At 45.9% G+C, this 17,284-nt stretch overlaps 1 protein-coding gene across 1 annotated transcript in view; it reads right to left on the minus strand.

The window, feature by feature from the left end:
• Positions 1-4,625: 4,625 nt before the first annotated feature.
• Positions 4,626-17,284, minus strand: part of GINS2 (GINS complex subunit 2) — a 25,619-nt gene continuing 12,960 nt past the window's right edge. Inside the window, exons 3-5 of the mRNA XM_007939145.2 lie at positions 6,375-6,474; positions 5,560-5,686; positions 4,626-4,751 (exon numbers count right to left, since the gene is read on the minus strand). Of these exons, the coding sequence (XP_007937336.1) occupies positions 4,626-4,751; positions 5,560-5,686; positions 6,375-6,474 (353 nt within the window). The remainder of the gene's footprint in view (positions 4,752-5,559; positions 5,687-6,374; positions 6,475-17,284) is intronic.

A 17,284-nucleotide genomic window follows, 5' to 3' on the forward strand; every position in this document is an offset into this window, starting at 1 on the left:
GTTCTTTCTTCCCCCACATCATCTTTCCTCTGAAAGTGAAGGCTCTATTCCCAACACTAAAACCTTACCCCTTACAGCCTGGGTGTGCGTGATCAGGCCACATGATGGCCTTCCTTGTCGCTGGCTTTGCTCTTTGCTGTGACGAGGGGCTAGGTAAGTCGTCACACTGCCGAGAGTGAGGCTTGCTCCAGCTGAAAGGAAGCTCGGGTGCCTTGTGAGTAAAGGGCTTGTTTCAGTTACTTTTCTGCGAAACTTCATGAGCGCACAAGATCCTGGGAGCGCACGGTTGACAATCCTTAGAAACTCACTCACCAAGGCGGTCGCTGGAAAAGCTCAGCCCTGAGAGGAGAGGGAGGCGACAGACTGAAGGTACCATTTGTTCCTCTGCGGGGGAAACGTACAGAGCTCTGCGTCTCCAGACACCGGCACCCACCCCATCATTGCTGCCATGGGGGATGTTTTCATACAAACGTAAATTTTGAAAGAAAAGTCAAAGGTGCTTCAGCCTTGTACTGTGTATATATATTAAAAACAAAGTTTTGTATGTTTTTATTACTTTAATTATTGTTATAAAAAGCCTGCCATTTTTAATATGTGGTTTGGGGATTTTTGTTTGTTTTCCTGTTTGGGGGTTTTGCTTTTTGTTTTTTTCTGGGCAAAAGGGAAAAAAAAAAAAAACCAACCTTGCTTTTAGTGTTTGTACTGCTGCTGGTCAGGACATTGAAGTGTTTTTAAAATTAAGAAAAGTAAAAGAGCTTTACCACTGGCGCCTATGCGATCCCTTCATTTGTGATTTGATTTGCACCAAGGAACGTGTAGAAAGCCATGCACACTCCTCACCTCCTCCCTTCCCTCCCTCTCCGCCTCCCCTGGCATCTGGATGGCAAGTTGGTATGAAGTGAGGCCAGGATGGTCCATGGTGGGAACACGTTCACGTGCGTGCACTCATGGGCCGTACGTGAGCCTGTCAGAGAACCTTCTGGAAGTGCGCAGTTTCTGAGACCCAGTCCAAGATGTCTTAGAGCAGAGCATTCTGAGAGCAGGGAACTTCTGAGGCTTCATTTAGATGCAAAGTTTTGTCAGAGCCTAGAGTAGGGTGGGGAGCTCTGGTGGCGTAGTGCCTAAGGCATTTGACTGCTAACCAGGACAGTGGTTCAAACCCACCAGCCACTCCTCAGAAGGAAGACTGAGCAACCTACTTCCATAAAGATTTATTGCCTTGGATCACTATGAGTCGGGTCCGACTCAATGGCAGTATGAGAGTAGGGTGAGCAACTTCGGAGCAAACCCTCTCCTCTTGAACTTACTATGACAGGCACAGGAGCACTAGGACAGGGATCACCGTGCCTGGGAGTCCGTCCAGGCATGTGTCATGTAACCAGGACCAAGGCCGGTGGCAAGGGGAAGAGGTGGTGGCATGAGCCTCCCAGAGGCAGGCCCTCTCTGTCATGGGTCAGCCAAAGGGCTGTCTGATGGGGGAGGGGGAGCACTGCTCACTGAGCTCAGTGGCAGAGCCCTCAGCCCGACCTCTGCTGTGTGGGACAGCTTGCTGGCAGATGGCGTTGTGTCGCTTTATCTGTTCCCACACAGTTTGCTTTGTACGTCTGCCAAGACTCTTCCAGTTATTAGCAAACTCAAAAAGTGCCGCCAGTATTAGCAGCAGTCGGCGAGCGCCCTCCTTTCCATAGCTCTGACTAGAGCATGGAGGCTGTGCCGTGGCCACCTCCCCCTGCAGAGACACTGAGAGATGAACCTGTCCCACAGGCGGGGACAGGTGTTTGTTTAGAGCAAGCAGTACTGCCAACCACCGGAGCAAAGTACCCCTGAATTTCTCTGTTGAATGGCTGCTTGCTGTTTCTAGCCTGCAGGCTGAAGGGTTAGGTCTTAAGCACTTCACTCCCAGCCTCTGCATCCCAGCACACGCCTGGATGCTTTTGCTCATCAGCTTTGGTAATGGCCTTGGCTGCAGTAAAGGGAAAAAGTAGATCTGACTTCACAGCCCACATCCAAGGGGAGCTTGTGGCATGTGGGGGAAGGAGATCCACCCATTCCAGAGGGGGCTTAGCTCAGGGCAGCTGCTTCCCACCCCGACTGGCAATCACATCTCTGTCCTGCTGACCAGTGCCTCACCATCTCCCCACTCAGCTGTGGGACACTCTGTTCTTGTACTCTCATAGTCCTGACAATCAACAGATCCAACACAACCCAGGAGGCAGCTGCACAAACTGAAAAGGGTATTATAGCAGCTCTCAGAAACCACAGGGCACCACCGCTATACACGCAGCACCCTGCCAGCAGTCAGGCTCACAGTCTGAAAACACCTGATCATTTTCAGATGATGCTAGGGCACAAACAACAGCGTGCATGTCCACAGCCTTTGTTTCATTATTCCATACGGCTGTTCAGAAATGCCACGTTTTCTGGCACTGACAACACAGCTTTGTGTCAGTGTTTGTGTGAGGACCTCAGTCTGGAAATGTCTTCCTAGGTTACATGGAACAGTTCGTCTGTCCTCCGATTGCTGAGTGACAGCTGATGCCGAGTCACAGGGTTCCCACATTTAATCAGACCACTGAAAACCAAGCAACAAAACAAAGCCTGACACTCAGGGCTGCACCACTTGACAGTCTGCAAACAAGTTGTTTTTGTTTCAAAATGAAACAAAAAACCAGAGACCAACTAAGCTATCATCATCCTACATTATCAGATGACCGACCCCAGTGGCAGGTTCCCCACTTTAATCTGCGTTCAGACCTTAAGGAAGTAACACATTTGCTGGGCATTTAGCATTCTCACGTGCTGTATGTACCCTTGAGGAAATCCCGAGTAGTCAAAGGAGCCCACTCCTCCGGTAGCGAAGAACCACATACCGGAAGTTGTACTGGTGCAGGTGAAATGGCGTTTCCCTCCAGTAGCTCACACGCTGCCCATCAGACGCCGGGCAGCACTTCACAGCCAGCAGCCCCTTTCCCTCTGACCCGGGTAATCGAAGGGCAGGAAGTTCCAAGGACCCACCAACCAGATGGAGGCAGTCGGCACAGCCTGGTGGTAGGGTGTTTCAGCCACTTGGCAGCCAAGCTAGGATTCTTGCTCCTTGCAGTAGCCTGTCCTCAAACTCTCTGACCCAGTGCTTAACTTGAGACCCTCCCTTGGCCCACGCCGATTAGTGCACTCCTCACACGCACCCTGTGCTTACTCACTAGACCAGTAAACCAGTACCCAGGAGGGAGGAGGACCATGCCTCGGCCACACTGGGGGCAGTTTAGATGCTGTGAAATTAAACCTGTTCTAAGTGTACTTGTTTGAATTCATTGTATTGTAATATCTGTTGAATGTAGTAATTAGGTATTTATGAATATATTGCTGTAATTTCTGACAACATCCCCCCCAAAAAAAATAAAATAAAATCTTTCTAAATCATACTAAGAGGGAAATCTTCATTTTATAGTTAACAGCTTTAGAGGGTGGAGACAGACTCAGCCCCTATCTCAGCCTGGGTTATGAGGAGAGAAGACAAGATCTGAGATAGGACATGAGCCCCGAGAGATGACTGAACAGTCACCTTCAATTACAGGATTACTAAGAGCCACTGGTTGCAGGGACCCATGGGTAGCAATTTGAAACAGCGCTCAAGCCGTCTGAAGCTGTTCTGGCCTTACACACAACAGGACAGAGACCGAGCGGCATGTGCGCGCACAGACACACCAAACAGAGGCCACACTCCACTTCCTCTCACAACCAAGTCCTACCGTTGAGAACCAGCTACAGAGCCTTCTTGCAGTACAAACGGACAGTCACTCCCCTTCAAGGTAACCCGATTTGCCTAAGGATCCTGGCAGTTTCAAATGCTGATTCTAACTGGAAAATTTTTCTTGTTTTTAAAAAAATACCTCATTTGAGCCATCACTGCCTATGACAGATCCTTGTCCAGAATCTACCAAGAGCAAAGGGGGGGGTCCACCTTTCCTTCCCACCATCCCATGTCAGTCACATGCTGTCCCACATTACATCACAGCCAGCAGCAGCAAGAGAACAGGACCTGTGGGTGTCATCTGTCTGGTTTATCACACCACCTTAACCGTGGGGAGAGGACAGAGATCCCAGAGAGTCTAGTTTGGGGTCATCCATTTTTATTACACATCAAGGCTTAGCCTGGCAAACACGCTCCCCATCACCAGCCACTTGTGCCAGCCTGCCTTCTGCATAGACTCCTAGAGCCTCAGCTCGGCCTGGCACGTCAGAGCCCTAAGCCACACTGCCACATCAGTGTGCCTGTATCTTTTAAAAGCCACACTTAGGCCTTGTCTGGCCCTTCTGTGCAAAAAAAGTTTCCCCCAAAGAAGAGAAGTTAGCTCCTACAGGTAGCCATTGATAGAACTGAAGGACAGATAGAAGACGGAAAGAACTGAAGGCTGTTCCAGGGAGCCAATGCTGGAGGACGAACCACAGAGCCGCAGCTTCGAATAGCGTCGCAAATCACTGCTTGCCCCTCATACAAGTTCATACATCCACAGCTATTTCTGGCCTCCCAGGACTATGAGTACCTCTGTCAGCAGCTTCCAGAAGCAGTCAGGGGCACCTGGCAAGCCACCAGCTGCTCCACCTCGTCTAACCGGAGGCCTGGTCTAGAAGTCCTGGGACTGGGTGCTGTCCAGGGGCTGGAGGCCAGTATGGAGCTTGTACATGCGGTCGAGCGCCTGGGTGAGGAAGGCCCCACTGGTGGTGATCTCCATCAAGGTCAGATTGTCCAGCTGCAACATGAGAACAGACCCCACTGTTACTGAGAAAAGTATGAAGTAAAATAAGGAGCCAACAAATTAAGCAGAATGTATAAGTACAACCACCCTAGGAGAGCTGGCCTGTTTCTTTTTCTTTTTACAGTGACTTGGGTCAGTTCCTCCCCCCTCCACATGCTCAGTGTTTCCTCTCCTCCTCTCCCCCACCCCTGATAACCAACAGTTTCCTTCCTTCCATATATAAACCTTCCTTGACTTTTTACCATAATTAACTAATATTGTATTTATCCTTCTGTGATTGACTTACTTCACTCGGCATAGTGTCCTCCAAGTTCATCCACATTATGCAGTGTTTTGCAGATTCTACATTATTTAGTGTTGCATAGTATTCCATTTGTGTATGTACCATAGTTTGGCTATCTCCATTTTCTGTTGAAAGGTTGTTTACATCTTCTTGCTATTGTTTATAGTGCTGGGATGAATATGGGTGTGCATGTATCTGTTCTTGTCCTAGCTCTCACTTTTTTAGGATATATACCTAGTAATGGGATTGCTGGGTCAAGTGGTATTTCTAATTCCAGCTTTTTAAGGAATCACCCTATTGCTTTCCACAGTGGTTGTATCATTTGACAGTCCCACCAGCAGTATATGAGGATCTCAATCTCTCCACATCCTTGAAGCTAGACTGTTTCTTAAAAAGTTAAATATCATCTTAAAAATAAGAAAAGGCAGAAACCTGCTTGTACAGCCAGGCAGGCAGCCCCCCAAGTGACTCCTCTCACAGCAGGCTTGGTGGGGCAGGGGCAGCAGGGCCACCTCCTACCTTGGCATGTGCTTCTTGCTGCCTCACGAAGCTGTCAGCAGAGACCCGGAGCTTGGCTGTGCGAGTGTCCCACATGTCCTTGATAAGGGTGCGGATCTCGTCTGCTTTAGGGATGTTGTCTGAAGCACTAAGGGAAGCAAAGAGGCAAAAAAGGATCACCAGACACTTGGTAAACCAGAGCAATAAAAATGCTGAAGACCTGTGTAGATTCAGGTGAAAGATACCAGCTGCTGTAGACCTGCTTGATTCTCAGCTTTAAAAATGCTAAGATTTCTAGCAGCTGAGCTTGGTGCTGGGGGTGCCGCTGTGCCCGGCATGGAGCGCTCTAGGTCCAGGCCCACCAGGTCACTGCAGGCTGCTGCATGAGGACTCCTATCCATCTGAGACTACATACCACAGAGCAGGTTCCACACTGGACACCTCAGGCTCAGGATATTGGGGCACACTGCACTCTGTAACTGACACCAAGGAGAACATGTGTCATAATGTGACTGGAACATAATAGCTTCCACAGCTCGTCATCTATGGGATATTGCTGGTAATTCAAGGGTGCTCAGCTCACCAATAAAGGACACAACACCTCCAGGCCAGGCACCATGCTCAGCCCTGCACCAGCTCTCCTCACAGGTGCCCTGAAAGGCAGGTGTCACCCACTTTACAGATCAGCCAATGAGCTCCAACCAAGCCCATGAGCCCAGCTGCCCACAGCAGAGCTCCAAGTACAAGTTAGCAAGGGGCAAACACTCAGCCTCCTCGGGGATTGTTGTCATCGAACCACTGAAGGAAATGAGCAAGATAGGGTGAGAGGCACTTACTGATTTAACAGAAGTTTGGTGAGCTCCATGTAGTAAGGGCTAGGCATTGGGGTAAATGTTTCCTCCTTCCGTTCGTGATCCCTCATCTCCTCCAACTTTTCTGAAATGGTGAGCACATTTCACCATCACTATGGCCAGAATACTGTTTACCACTCCCCCGGTTGCCAGGTGCACGCATTACCCATTCAATCCGCTAACACACATGGGAAACAAAACCTTTCTGGAATAACGCTGGAATCATTAGCTAGATGATCATGGTCTATTGCCTTGAACATTTTCTCAGAGAAGGTAATTGTTTTGGCCTGCAGAGTCCATTACTGAAAAGAGAAGTCAGACCCTGAAGTTCTCTTCCAGGGAAGGAGGAAAAGTAACCAGTGACTAGGGAATTGGCCTTGTTCGGGAGACAGCAAGACTTTGCCCAGCTCAGCCAGCCCAGTCTGGGCCAGTGTAATTGCTGCTTTACAGTGCAGTGTCAGGGATGGAACAGCCCAGTCCAGTTCACCCATCACTGCTGCCAGCTCGCACATACTCTCAGCTCCCTGGCTCCCCTCTCCCTCCCTCCATCTCACTGGCCAGAGAAAACTTCAACCCCCCTGGCTGCACACCTTCCTCCAAGGCTGGGTCTCGTCAATCACCACCCTCCAGGACCAATGGTGCTGTCCTGCCATCCTACTGTGCTCCCTGCTCCACTCACCTTTTTCCTACCAGTCATTTCATATCTCCTGAACCCACTGCCCACCTCTCACTGGTACCTTGCTCCCTATTTCGGGAGAAAAGAGCAGTCCCTGAGAATGCCCAGCTCCCATCGCTCTAGGACCAGCCTCTGAGTGCCCCGACCCCTCCTCTCACCCTCACAGGATGAATGGGTCCTTCCCCTACGCCATCATTCCACCCACCATGTGGCAGAAGCGGCCATCTTAGAAAACCCTCCTGACACAAATCCTTCCCAGACACAGTTCTTTCTCATGCCCTGTACATCCAAGCCAAAAGGGGTCAGACACATGGTGACTTCCTCTCTTTCCCCTCACTCCCAAACCACTCGGGTGGGCCTTTATCCCAACCCTCCCAAACAGCTCTCCCAGATCAGTGACCGCCACGCCACCCCATCCCATCCAGTAGCCAGACAGCTCCGTATCCCCACACTTACAGTGTGTGCAACACCTAGAACACATACCCTCTGACCTCTGCAGCTGCCCCCCAACCCCTGGAGGCTCTTCCTGGCCCTCGTGACCACTCAACTGCAGCACAGAACTCAATCCTGTGGAGACTCCCGTGCCCGGAGATCTCGTCCTGCCTCAGGCCCCTCAGTGCTACCTGTGCTCACTGTAAGGACTTCCAAATTTATGTCCCCAGCTGGGCCCACTGCCCTGAACAATCCTGACTCAGACGCTCCACTGCCTACACTACTCCCACCTGGATAGCTAATTGGTCCCTCAAGAGGAACATGTTGAAACCCCAACTCTGATTCCCACTCCAGCCCACCATCTGCTACTGTAATCTCGCCCGTTTCAGCAAACAGTGATTCCATTTCTTTCTGCAGCTCAAGCCAACAACCTTGGCAAGCATCTTTACCTCTCCTATCTCATACCCCACGGCCACTCCTTCAGCAGAGCCAGCTGATTCACTCTTCACAATCCACCTGGACTCCACCCAGGTCTGCCTGCCTCCACCAACTGGTCCTAGGCCCTCTCAGCTCCCGCCTAGACAACCCAGCCTCATTTCCTTGCCCCCAACCTGTGAGAGAAAGGAGAGAGAGAGAGACACACACACACACCCCTTGCCTACACTGCAGTGACCTTTTTTAGTTTTCAAAAATCTCAATCAGATTATAAAGCACTCCTGTTCAAATCCACCAATGAATCAAAAAGACTGACAACACCAAACGTTAGTCTGGACACAGGGCAACAGGGATTCACACATTTCTGGTGGAGCAGAACAATGGCACAGCCACTTTGGAAAACTGTGGGGCATTGTCTTACAAAGTTACGCTTGATCTACCCCATGACCAGACAGTTCCATTCTCGACATTTATTTACCCAAGAGAAGTGACGTATAGCCAAAAAAAAGACTTAGACAGGAATATCCATAGCAGCTTTACGCATAGTCACCTCAAACTGGAAACAATCCAAAACCCACCAACAGGCAAACGGGCAAACCACCTGGCACGCTCTCATACAGTGGGGAACAACTCAGCAACAAAAGCAAGGGCACTGATGAGGTGTGCAGCAACAAAATGACCCTCAAAAACAGAAGTCAGACGCAAGCAACCACATACTGAATGATTCCGTTCACTTAAAGCCCAACAACAGGTTACACTAAGCTATGGGGTCAGAAGTCAGAAAGCAGCCAGTTCTCAGGCAGGGTATACTGACTGCAGAGGCACAAGACAAGGTTGCGGTGATGAAACGTTCTGGAGGGAAAGCGGCGAGAGCCGGAACTCAGTGGGACTGCCGTGTTTCTCCACATCTCACTAGGTCTGCACCTTTGGAGGCTACAGTTTTGCTACTCTGCTGTGTTAGTGGGCACTATCTGAGTTCTACTTCACTGACAGGGTTCCAGCTTACACCGGCTCTGGCTTTCAGAGGTTTTACTGTGCAGTATTTTTCGTTTTCAGTGATGTGTACGCAGAATTATGATGGGTGCACACAACTGTCAAAACCGAACTTTGGTCTGCATTTTATTGTATTTAAATTATGCCTCAATTTTTAAAATCCAGAAACAGGGAAAACAAATTGCATGGCTTCCCAATTCATACTGAGGGCCACTATCCTTACGATGGTTGTTCCAAAAATAATCTACCACCAAAAGCCCCCACCCCTGACCTCTCTTCCTTCTCAGTTTCAAATGTCACCTTGCAAGACCACAAAAGAGCAACAGTGTACCTCCTCAGCCACCATCCCCCTCACCCTGGTTTATCTTCACTCCACAGCACTTATGTCCCCCGACACACCTACTTATTTCCTCACTGGCCGCCTCCCTCCACCGAAAGGCAGCTCCACACAGACAAGGGACTTTCTGTTCACTGCTATAGTCCCAGCACCTACAACAGTGCCTGGCATGTAATAGACACACAATACACTTGTTGCATGAAGATAAGTACACAGGGAAATTGAGGCAAAGGAAGAAAAAACAAGAATAGGAAAACTCCATGAAGTGTTTTCCCCCTTAAATCTCTGAGAAGCGGTTGCTGGGTCAACGCCGACTCATGGTGACCCATGTGAGTCAGAGCAGAGCTGTGCACCACAGCGTTCTCAGGGGCTGGTTTTTTGGAAGCAGACCACCAGGCCTTTCTTCCGAGGTGCCCGAGTAGACTCTAAGCACCAATCTCTTGGTTAGCAGCCAACGCTTCGCCATTTACATGGCCCGGGGACACGGAGCACATTACTGCTTCTTCACCTGAAGAACTCAGAGTGAACCGCATGTAGCAGCAGAAGGTGCTTTGATACGGCTGGACCACCAGGCCAGACCTCTGCCACATTTCTCCCATGCAAGCATCACAAGATACAGAGAAAGGCTTCTCCTACTTCCCTTCTGATCACATATGGCCAAACCCATGCACAAAGCTCTCCCTGCCTCTCGGACTCCAGCCTGCTGTGAGTCAGGCTCTTGCCCCCACCACTTCATCACCTTAGCTTGGATAGGCCCAAACTGTCTAAAGCTGATGGACATGACACCAGAACCAGGCTTGCTGGGGTACCTTTCACAGTGGGAAGAAGTGGGGTTTCCCCCCGACATCTCACCACCACTTGTTTGTCAGTATGTTGCACTGTGGTGGCTTGCATGTTGCTGTGAGGCTGGAGGCTATGCCACCAGTATTTCAAATATCAGCAGGGTCACTCATGGTGGACAGGTTTCAGCAGTTTCCAGACTAAGACAGACTTGGAAGAAGGAAGAGGCCATCTACTTCTTAAAGAACTGGCCAGTGAAAACCTTATGAATAGCAGAGAAATATGGTCTATTACTGGAAAACTTTATGAATAGCCCTGAAATATTGTCTCATATAGTGCCAGAAGATGAAGCCCTCAGGTCGGAAGGCACTCAAAATATGACTGGAGAACAGCTCCCTCTTCAAAGTAGAGTCAACCTTAATGACGTCGACAGAGTAAAGCTTTTGGGACCTCCATTTCCTGATGGGGCATGACCAAAATGGGAAGAAACAGCTATAAATATCCATTAATAAGAACGTGGAATGTACGAAAATTGCAAATTGTCAAAAATGAAATGGAACGCAACCTAGGCATTAGTAAACTAAAATGGACTGGTTTTGGCTATTTTGATTAAGACAACCATACGCTCTACTATGCCGGGAATGACAAATTGAAGAGGAATGGCATGGCATTCATCATCACAAAGAATGCTTCAAGATCTATCCTGAAGTTCTAAGCTGTCGGTGATAGGATAACATCTATATGTCTACAAGGAAAACCAGTTAATACTACTCCTATTCAAATTTATGCACCAACCACTAAAGCCAAAGATGAAGACATTGAAGATTTTTACCAACTTCTGCAGCCTGAGATTGACCAAATATGTAATTAGGACTGGTTAATTATTACTGGTGATTGGAATGCAAAAGCTGAGAACAAGGAACAATCACTAGTGGTTGGAAAATATGGCCTTGGTGATAGAAATGATGCTGAAGAACACAAGAGAATTTTGCAAGACTGATGACTTATTCATTGCAATACCTTTTTTCAACAACTTGAATAGTAGCTATACATGTGGACCTCACCAGATGGAATACACAGGAATCAGGTTGACTACATTTATGAAAAGAGGCAATGGAGAAGCTCAGTATCTTCAACTAAAACAAGGCCAGGAGATGATAGACCATCAACTGTTCATATGCAAGTTCAAGTTGAAGCTGAAGACAAAACAAGTCCACAAGAGCCAAAATATTCCCTTGATTATATCCCTCCTGAATTTAGAGACCATCTAAAGAATAGATTTGACACACTGAATACCAATGACTGAAAATCAGAGAAATTGTGGGATGACATCAGAACACCATCCTTGAAGAAAGTGAAAGGTCATTAAAAAGACAAGATAGGAAGTTTTGCCACTCTGCCCGGGTCGGAATGAGCCCTCCTAGAGGCAAAGAGTCTCTCTGACTGCCGGCTGAGAAAGATGCACTGCTGAGAGATGTGAGAGAGATATGCTGCTGAGAGAGAAACGTGCTATGACTGTCGGCTGAGAGATGGCTGGCTGAGAGAGACAGAGCATGTTCCTGAACTTGAACTGTAGCCTGCTGCTTGCTTAATAAACCCCAATCTGTGAGTTGTGTGTGGCCACTGCAGCATATTACTGAACCCAGCAAACAGGTGGTGGGTGCCATGGGACGAACGGGTGGTATCAAGGTTAGTAAGAGAGTTGGAGGGTGGCGGCATGTCTGGCCTCATAAGAACGGGCATCGGGCTGCTGATGGCGATTCTGTCTTCCTCTTGTGTAGTTAGAGGAGGTCAGAAGATGCCGCCACCTCCCTGCCCTTTTGGCACATTTGAACAGAACAAGAGGATACTGCATGGTTTAAAATCAGGAAGGGAATGCGTCAGGGTTGTAGCCTTTCACCACTTATTCAATCTGTATGCTGAGCAAATAATCCAAGAAGCTGGACTATATGAAGAAGAATGTAGCATCAGGAGTGGAGGAAGACTAATTAACAACCTGCAATTCACAGATGACAAACACTGCTTGCTGAAAGTGAGGATGACTTGAAACACTTACTAATGAAGATTAAAGACTACAGTCTGCGGTATGGATTACACCTCAACATAAAGAAACAAAAATCCTCACAACTGGACCAATAAGCAGCATCACCACGATAAAGGGAGAAAAGATTGAAGTTATCAAAGATTTCATATTACTTGGATCCACAATCAACATTCATGGAGTAGCAGTCAAGAAATCAGACATTGTATTGTACTGGGCAAATATGCTGCAAAAGACCTCTTTAAAGTACTGAAGAGCAAAGATGTCTCTTTGAAAACTAAGGTATGCGTAACCCAAGCCATGGTATTTTCAGTAGCCTTGTATGCCTGTGAAAACTGGACAAAGAATAAGGAAGACCAAAGAAGAGTTGATGCTACAAAGTTCAGGTGTTGGCAGAGAAAACTGAAAGTACTATGGACTGCCAGAAAAATAAACAAATCTGTTCTGAAGAAATGCAGTTGGAATGCTCCTTGGTAGCAAGAATGGCCAGATTTCATCTCACCTACTTTAGGTCACATTGCCAGAAGGGCCCATTCCCTGAAGAAGGATTATCATGCTTGGTAAAGGGAGGGTTGGTGAAAAACGGGAAGACCCCCAATGAGATGGACTGACACAGCAGCTACAACAATGGGCTCAGGTACAGCAAGGACTGAGGATGGCAGAGGACCAGGCAGTGTGTCACTCTGTTGTACGTGGGGTCACTATGAGTCAGAGCCGACTCAACAGCACCTAACAACAACAACTTACATCTCAAGACCACCAGACTCATTCACCCCTTTAAGAGAAGGAGTGGGAAACATCCAAGCAGTCTTTCTTAAAGTGCACCCGGCTGAAAGGTAACCCTGCTTCTAGCAGGTAAGTATCCCCAGGTGATTCCAAATTATGGGAGGCAATCAGTGAGCCTTTTCAATCTCCACATGTATGTCCATGCCTTCTTCACTCCTTAAAATTAAGATTCTTTGATACAACGGGCCTCATATCTATAAGGTGAGGAAAACTACAAATGCTTAGGACAAAGCCTATCTGAATTTTTCAACACATCATTTTCTTTTTTAACAGCTTTATTGAGATACAATTCATATAGCATATAATTCACCCACGTCCTTGGGTGGCAAAAACAGTTACATGCTTAATTACCAGCCAAAAGGTTGGTGGTTCAACCCCACCCAGAGATGACCAAAAGGTCACAGCCATTGAAGACCTGAGGAGATCAGTTCTATCTGCACACATGGGGTCATCGTGAGTGGGAAAAAACTCGACAGCAACCAACAACAGCAGCAAAGTGTTGACTCGCTGGTTTTCAATAGATTCAGAGTTGTGCAACCATCATCTCAAGTCAGCAACATTATCATCACCTCAGAAAGAAGCCCTATTTCTCAACAAACCACTGGTAAACTTAACAGAGGAAAAGACAACAGCACAATAATACAAATAAGAAATGAGATGGGAGTTCCGGTAAGATGGCGGACTAGGCAGAAAGACTGCACAGACCCTCTTTGACAAAGAAAAGGGGAACCAATTAATACAGACACAGAAGATAATCCTGGACCCCTGAACCTTGAAGGGAAGGATATAGAAGTGGACTAAACTCCAACTAGCAGAAGAATTTACATGAAAATACCAAAAAAGGAGACATACGGAGCTGTGGTCTGGCAGCGATCCGGAGGGATCCTAATGGCACAGACAGCTTGGAGATTGCCTAGTGGTGGTAGGATCTAAGAATTAACGTAAAAATCAGCCCTGCTAGCCAGGGACTACACGGAGGACTGCGCTGATGGCTGGGGAATAAAAGGCAAAGCAGCAGCGAAGAGGAAGGCGGGCTGAACTGTGGACTTTTGCCTGTCCGGAAGGTGGAGCCATTTTGAATGTTTACAAGTGGCTTGACCATTTTGGATATTTAAAGACACAGCGTTCTCCCAGATTCCAGGGCCTTAAGAACAGGTTCTACTTGCCAGTAACCCCAAGGACATTCCAGTCCTGGATGACTGGAAAGGTGTGACATTCCCCTTGTTACTCATACCCCACACCGGCTTGGTGAATGGAGAAAGTGATAACATGATTCATTAACAAAATGAGCTCAGCATAGAAAATTACATGGAACAAAGAAATCGACACAATGAAAAGGCACATGACAAAAAGGACAGCAACAAATTCTTATTTGCTGATCAGTCCCTTGCCAGAAATGTAATTATCTCTAAGACTGATGGAAAACTCCAACACCTCAACAGCTAAGGAATTAACAATCCAATTGAAAAATGGGCAGAAGACAGGAATAGACACTTCACCAAGGAGGATACTCAGGTAGTCAGCTAATACATGAAAAGACGCTCACAATCATTGGCCATCAGAGAGACGTAAATCAGAACAACAATGAGATATACTGTCTCACCCCAGCACTGACAGCAAGGTTCAATGAGACAGAAAATAACAAATGCTGGTGGGGATGTGGAGAGATTGGGACTCTCATACACTGCTGGTGGGACTGTGAAGTGACACAACCACTGTGGAAAGCAATATGGCGATTCCTTAGAAAGTTGGAATTGGAGGTACCATTTGACCCAGCAATCCCATTACTAGGTATATATCCTAGTGAAGTGAGAGGCAGGATAGGAACAGATAATGCATGCTCAAGTTCATCACAGCACTATTTACAATAGCAACAAGATGGAAACAACCTACATGCCCATCAGTGGAAGAGTGAATGACCAAACTATGGTATATACACATACTGGAATGCTATGCAGCACTAAAGAATAATGTAGAGTCTGCAAAACACCACATAATATGGATGAACTTGGAGGACATTATGCTGAGTGAAATAAGTCAATCACAGAAGGAAAAATATATAGTATTAGTTCGTTGTTGTGGAGGGTCAAGGAAAGTTTATATATGGATGGAAACTTTCTTTGTTGGTTGCCGGGTGTGGGGGAGGGAACACTGCAAAAAAAAAAAAGGCATTGACCCATGTCACTTTAGTTTTGTGTATTTCACTGTACATAAATTATATTTCAATAAAATGCATTAAAAAAATTAAAAAAAAAAGACAAAGACTGAATCCTGAAAGCAGCACAGGAAAAACAAAAAGTTACTTACAAAATACAACCAGTAAGAAGAAGCTCTGATTTCTCAACAGAAACCATACAAGCAAGAAGGCAATGGGATGGTATATATAAAACCCTGAAAGAGAAAAATTTTCAACCAAGAATTATATACCTGCAAAATTGTCCCTCAAATATAATGGTGAAATTAGGAGATTTCCAGATAAGCAGAAACTAAAGGAATTTGTTAAATAAAACCAGACCAACCTTACAAGAGATGCTAAAGGAGTCCTTTTAACAGAGAACCAAAAATAGCAAACAACAACCGACAATTAATACACAAGACGACATAACCCAGAAACCACAGCTATGGACATATCCAAAGTAAATAAGCCTACAAGACTACTGGTTGTAGTAAATATTACTACAAGACTAACAGGGAACCAGAGACATCAATTGGCAAGTGAGGACAACTACAAACCAAAAGAGGCAAAAGACTGTGTAGTTACAGAACTTCTCAATGGTGAGGAAGTTAAGAGAGTTGCAAGATAGAATGGACTGTTCTAATCTCAGGGAGAAAATGATAAATCACAGGGTAACCTCAAAGAAAAATGATAAACCTTAAAATCACAATAAAAAAGAAGACAAACACAAATATTCAGCAAACACTAAAACAACGGCAAAAAAGGAAATGATAACACGATTCATAAACATAATGAGCTCTCAGCACAGAAAATTATATGGAACAAAGAAACCAGGGACACCATGAAAAAACACATAACCAAATGACAGCAACCAATTCATACTTGTCAATAATTACACTGAATGTTAATGGATTAAATGCACTACTCAAGAGATGGAAAGTTGCAGATTGGGTAAGACAACAAAACCCATCAATATACTGCCTACAAGAGACACACCTTAGAGACAAAGACAAAAATAGACTAATAATCAAAGGTTGGAAAAAGATACATCAAGCAAATGGCAACTATAAGAGAGCAGGAGTGGCAATGTTAATTTCTGATCAAATTGACTTTAAGACAAAAACCCCCATATGAGACAAGGAAGGACATTACATAATAATTAAAGGATCAATTGAACATGGAGATATAACCATAATAAATATCTATGGACTCAATGAAAGAGCCCCAAAATAAATAAATCAGACTTTAAAAGAGTTGTAAAGTCAAATAGATGAATCCACAGTCATAGTGAGAGACTTTAATACACCACTTTCAATGAAAGATAGAACTGGAAAGAAACCCAACAAAGATGAAGAGCTAAACAATACAATCCACCAACTTGACCTTACAGACATCTACAGAGCACTTCACCCAACAGCCGCACAATATACATTCTTTCCAGTGCACATGATACATTTTCCATGATAGACCATATGTTAGGCCATAAAGCAAGCCTTCATAAATTTAAAAACACTGAAATACTGCAAAGCATCTTCTCAGATCATAATGCTATCAAATTGGAAATCACCAATAGGAGGATCAACAGAAAAAAGAGCAAACACATGGAAACTGAATAACATCCTCCTTAAAGACTGGGTAAGAGAAGAAAAAATTGAAATTCATAAATTCCTTGAATCAAACAAGAATGAAAAGACAACATACCAAAATCTTTGGGACACAGCAAAAACAGTGATCAGAGGTCGATTTATAGCAATAAATGCACACATCAGAAAAGAAAAGCCAAAATCAACACTTTAAACCAATATCTCCAACAATTACAAAAAGAACATCAAGAAAAGCCTACAGTCACCAGAAGAAAGGAAATAATAAAGATTCGAGCAGAAATCAATGAAACAGAAAATAGAAAGGCAATAGAAAAAATAAAGAAGTCCAGAAGTTGATTCTTTGAAAAGATCAGTAAAATTGACAAACCACTGGCAAATTTAACAAAGGAAAAGAGGGAGAGAATACAAATAACATGAATAAGAAACAAAATAGGTGGCATCACAACAGAACCATCTGAAATAAAAAGGATAATATCAGGTGCTTGAACAATTTCTCTTAGAAAGATCAGCACAAGGCCGGTCCCCATGAGGCAGAGGTCAAAGATGTCCCAAATGTCCAAACTACCATGCCACTCCATCATTTCAGACATTAACCCCTCCTCCTCCTCCTCCTCCTCCTCCTCCCAGTAATTTCC

Source organism: Orycteropus afer, unplaced genomic scaffold (genome assembly GCF_000298275.1).
Source record: "Orycteropus afer afer isolate SDZICR_OR568_19922 unplaced genomic scaffold, OryAfe1.0 scaffold00057, whole genome shotgun sequence".
NCBI lineage: Eukaryota > Metazoa > Chordata > Mammalia > Tubulidentata > Orycteropodidae > Orycteropus > Orycteropus afer.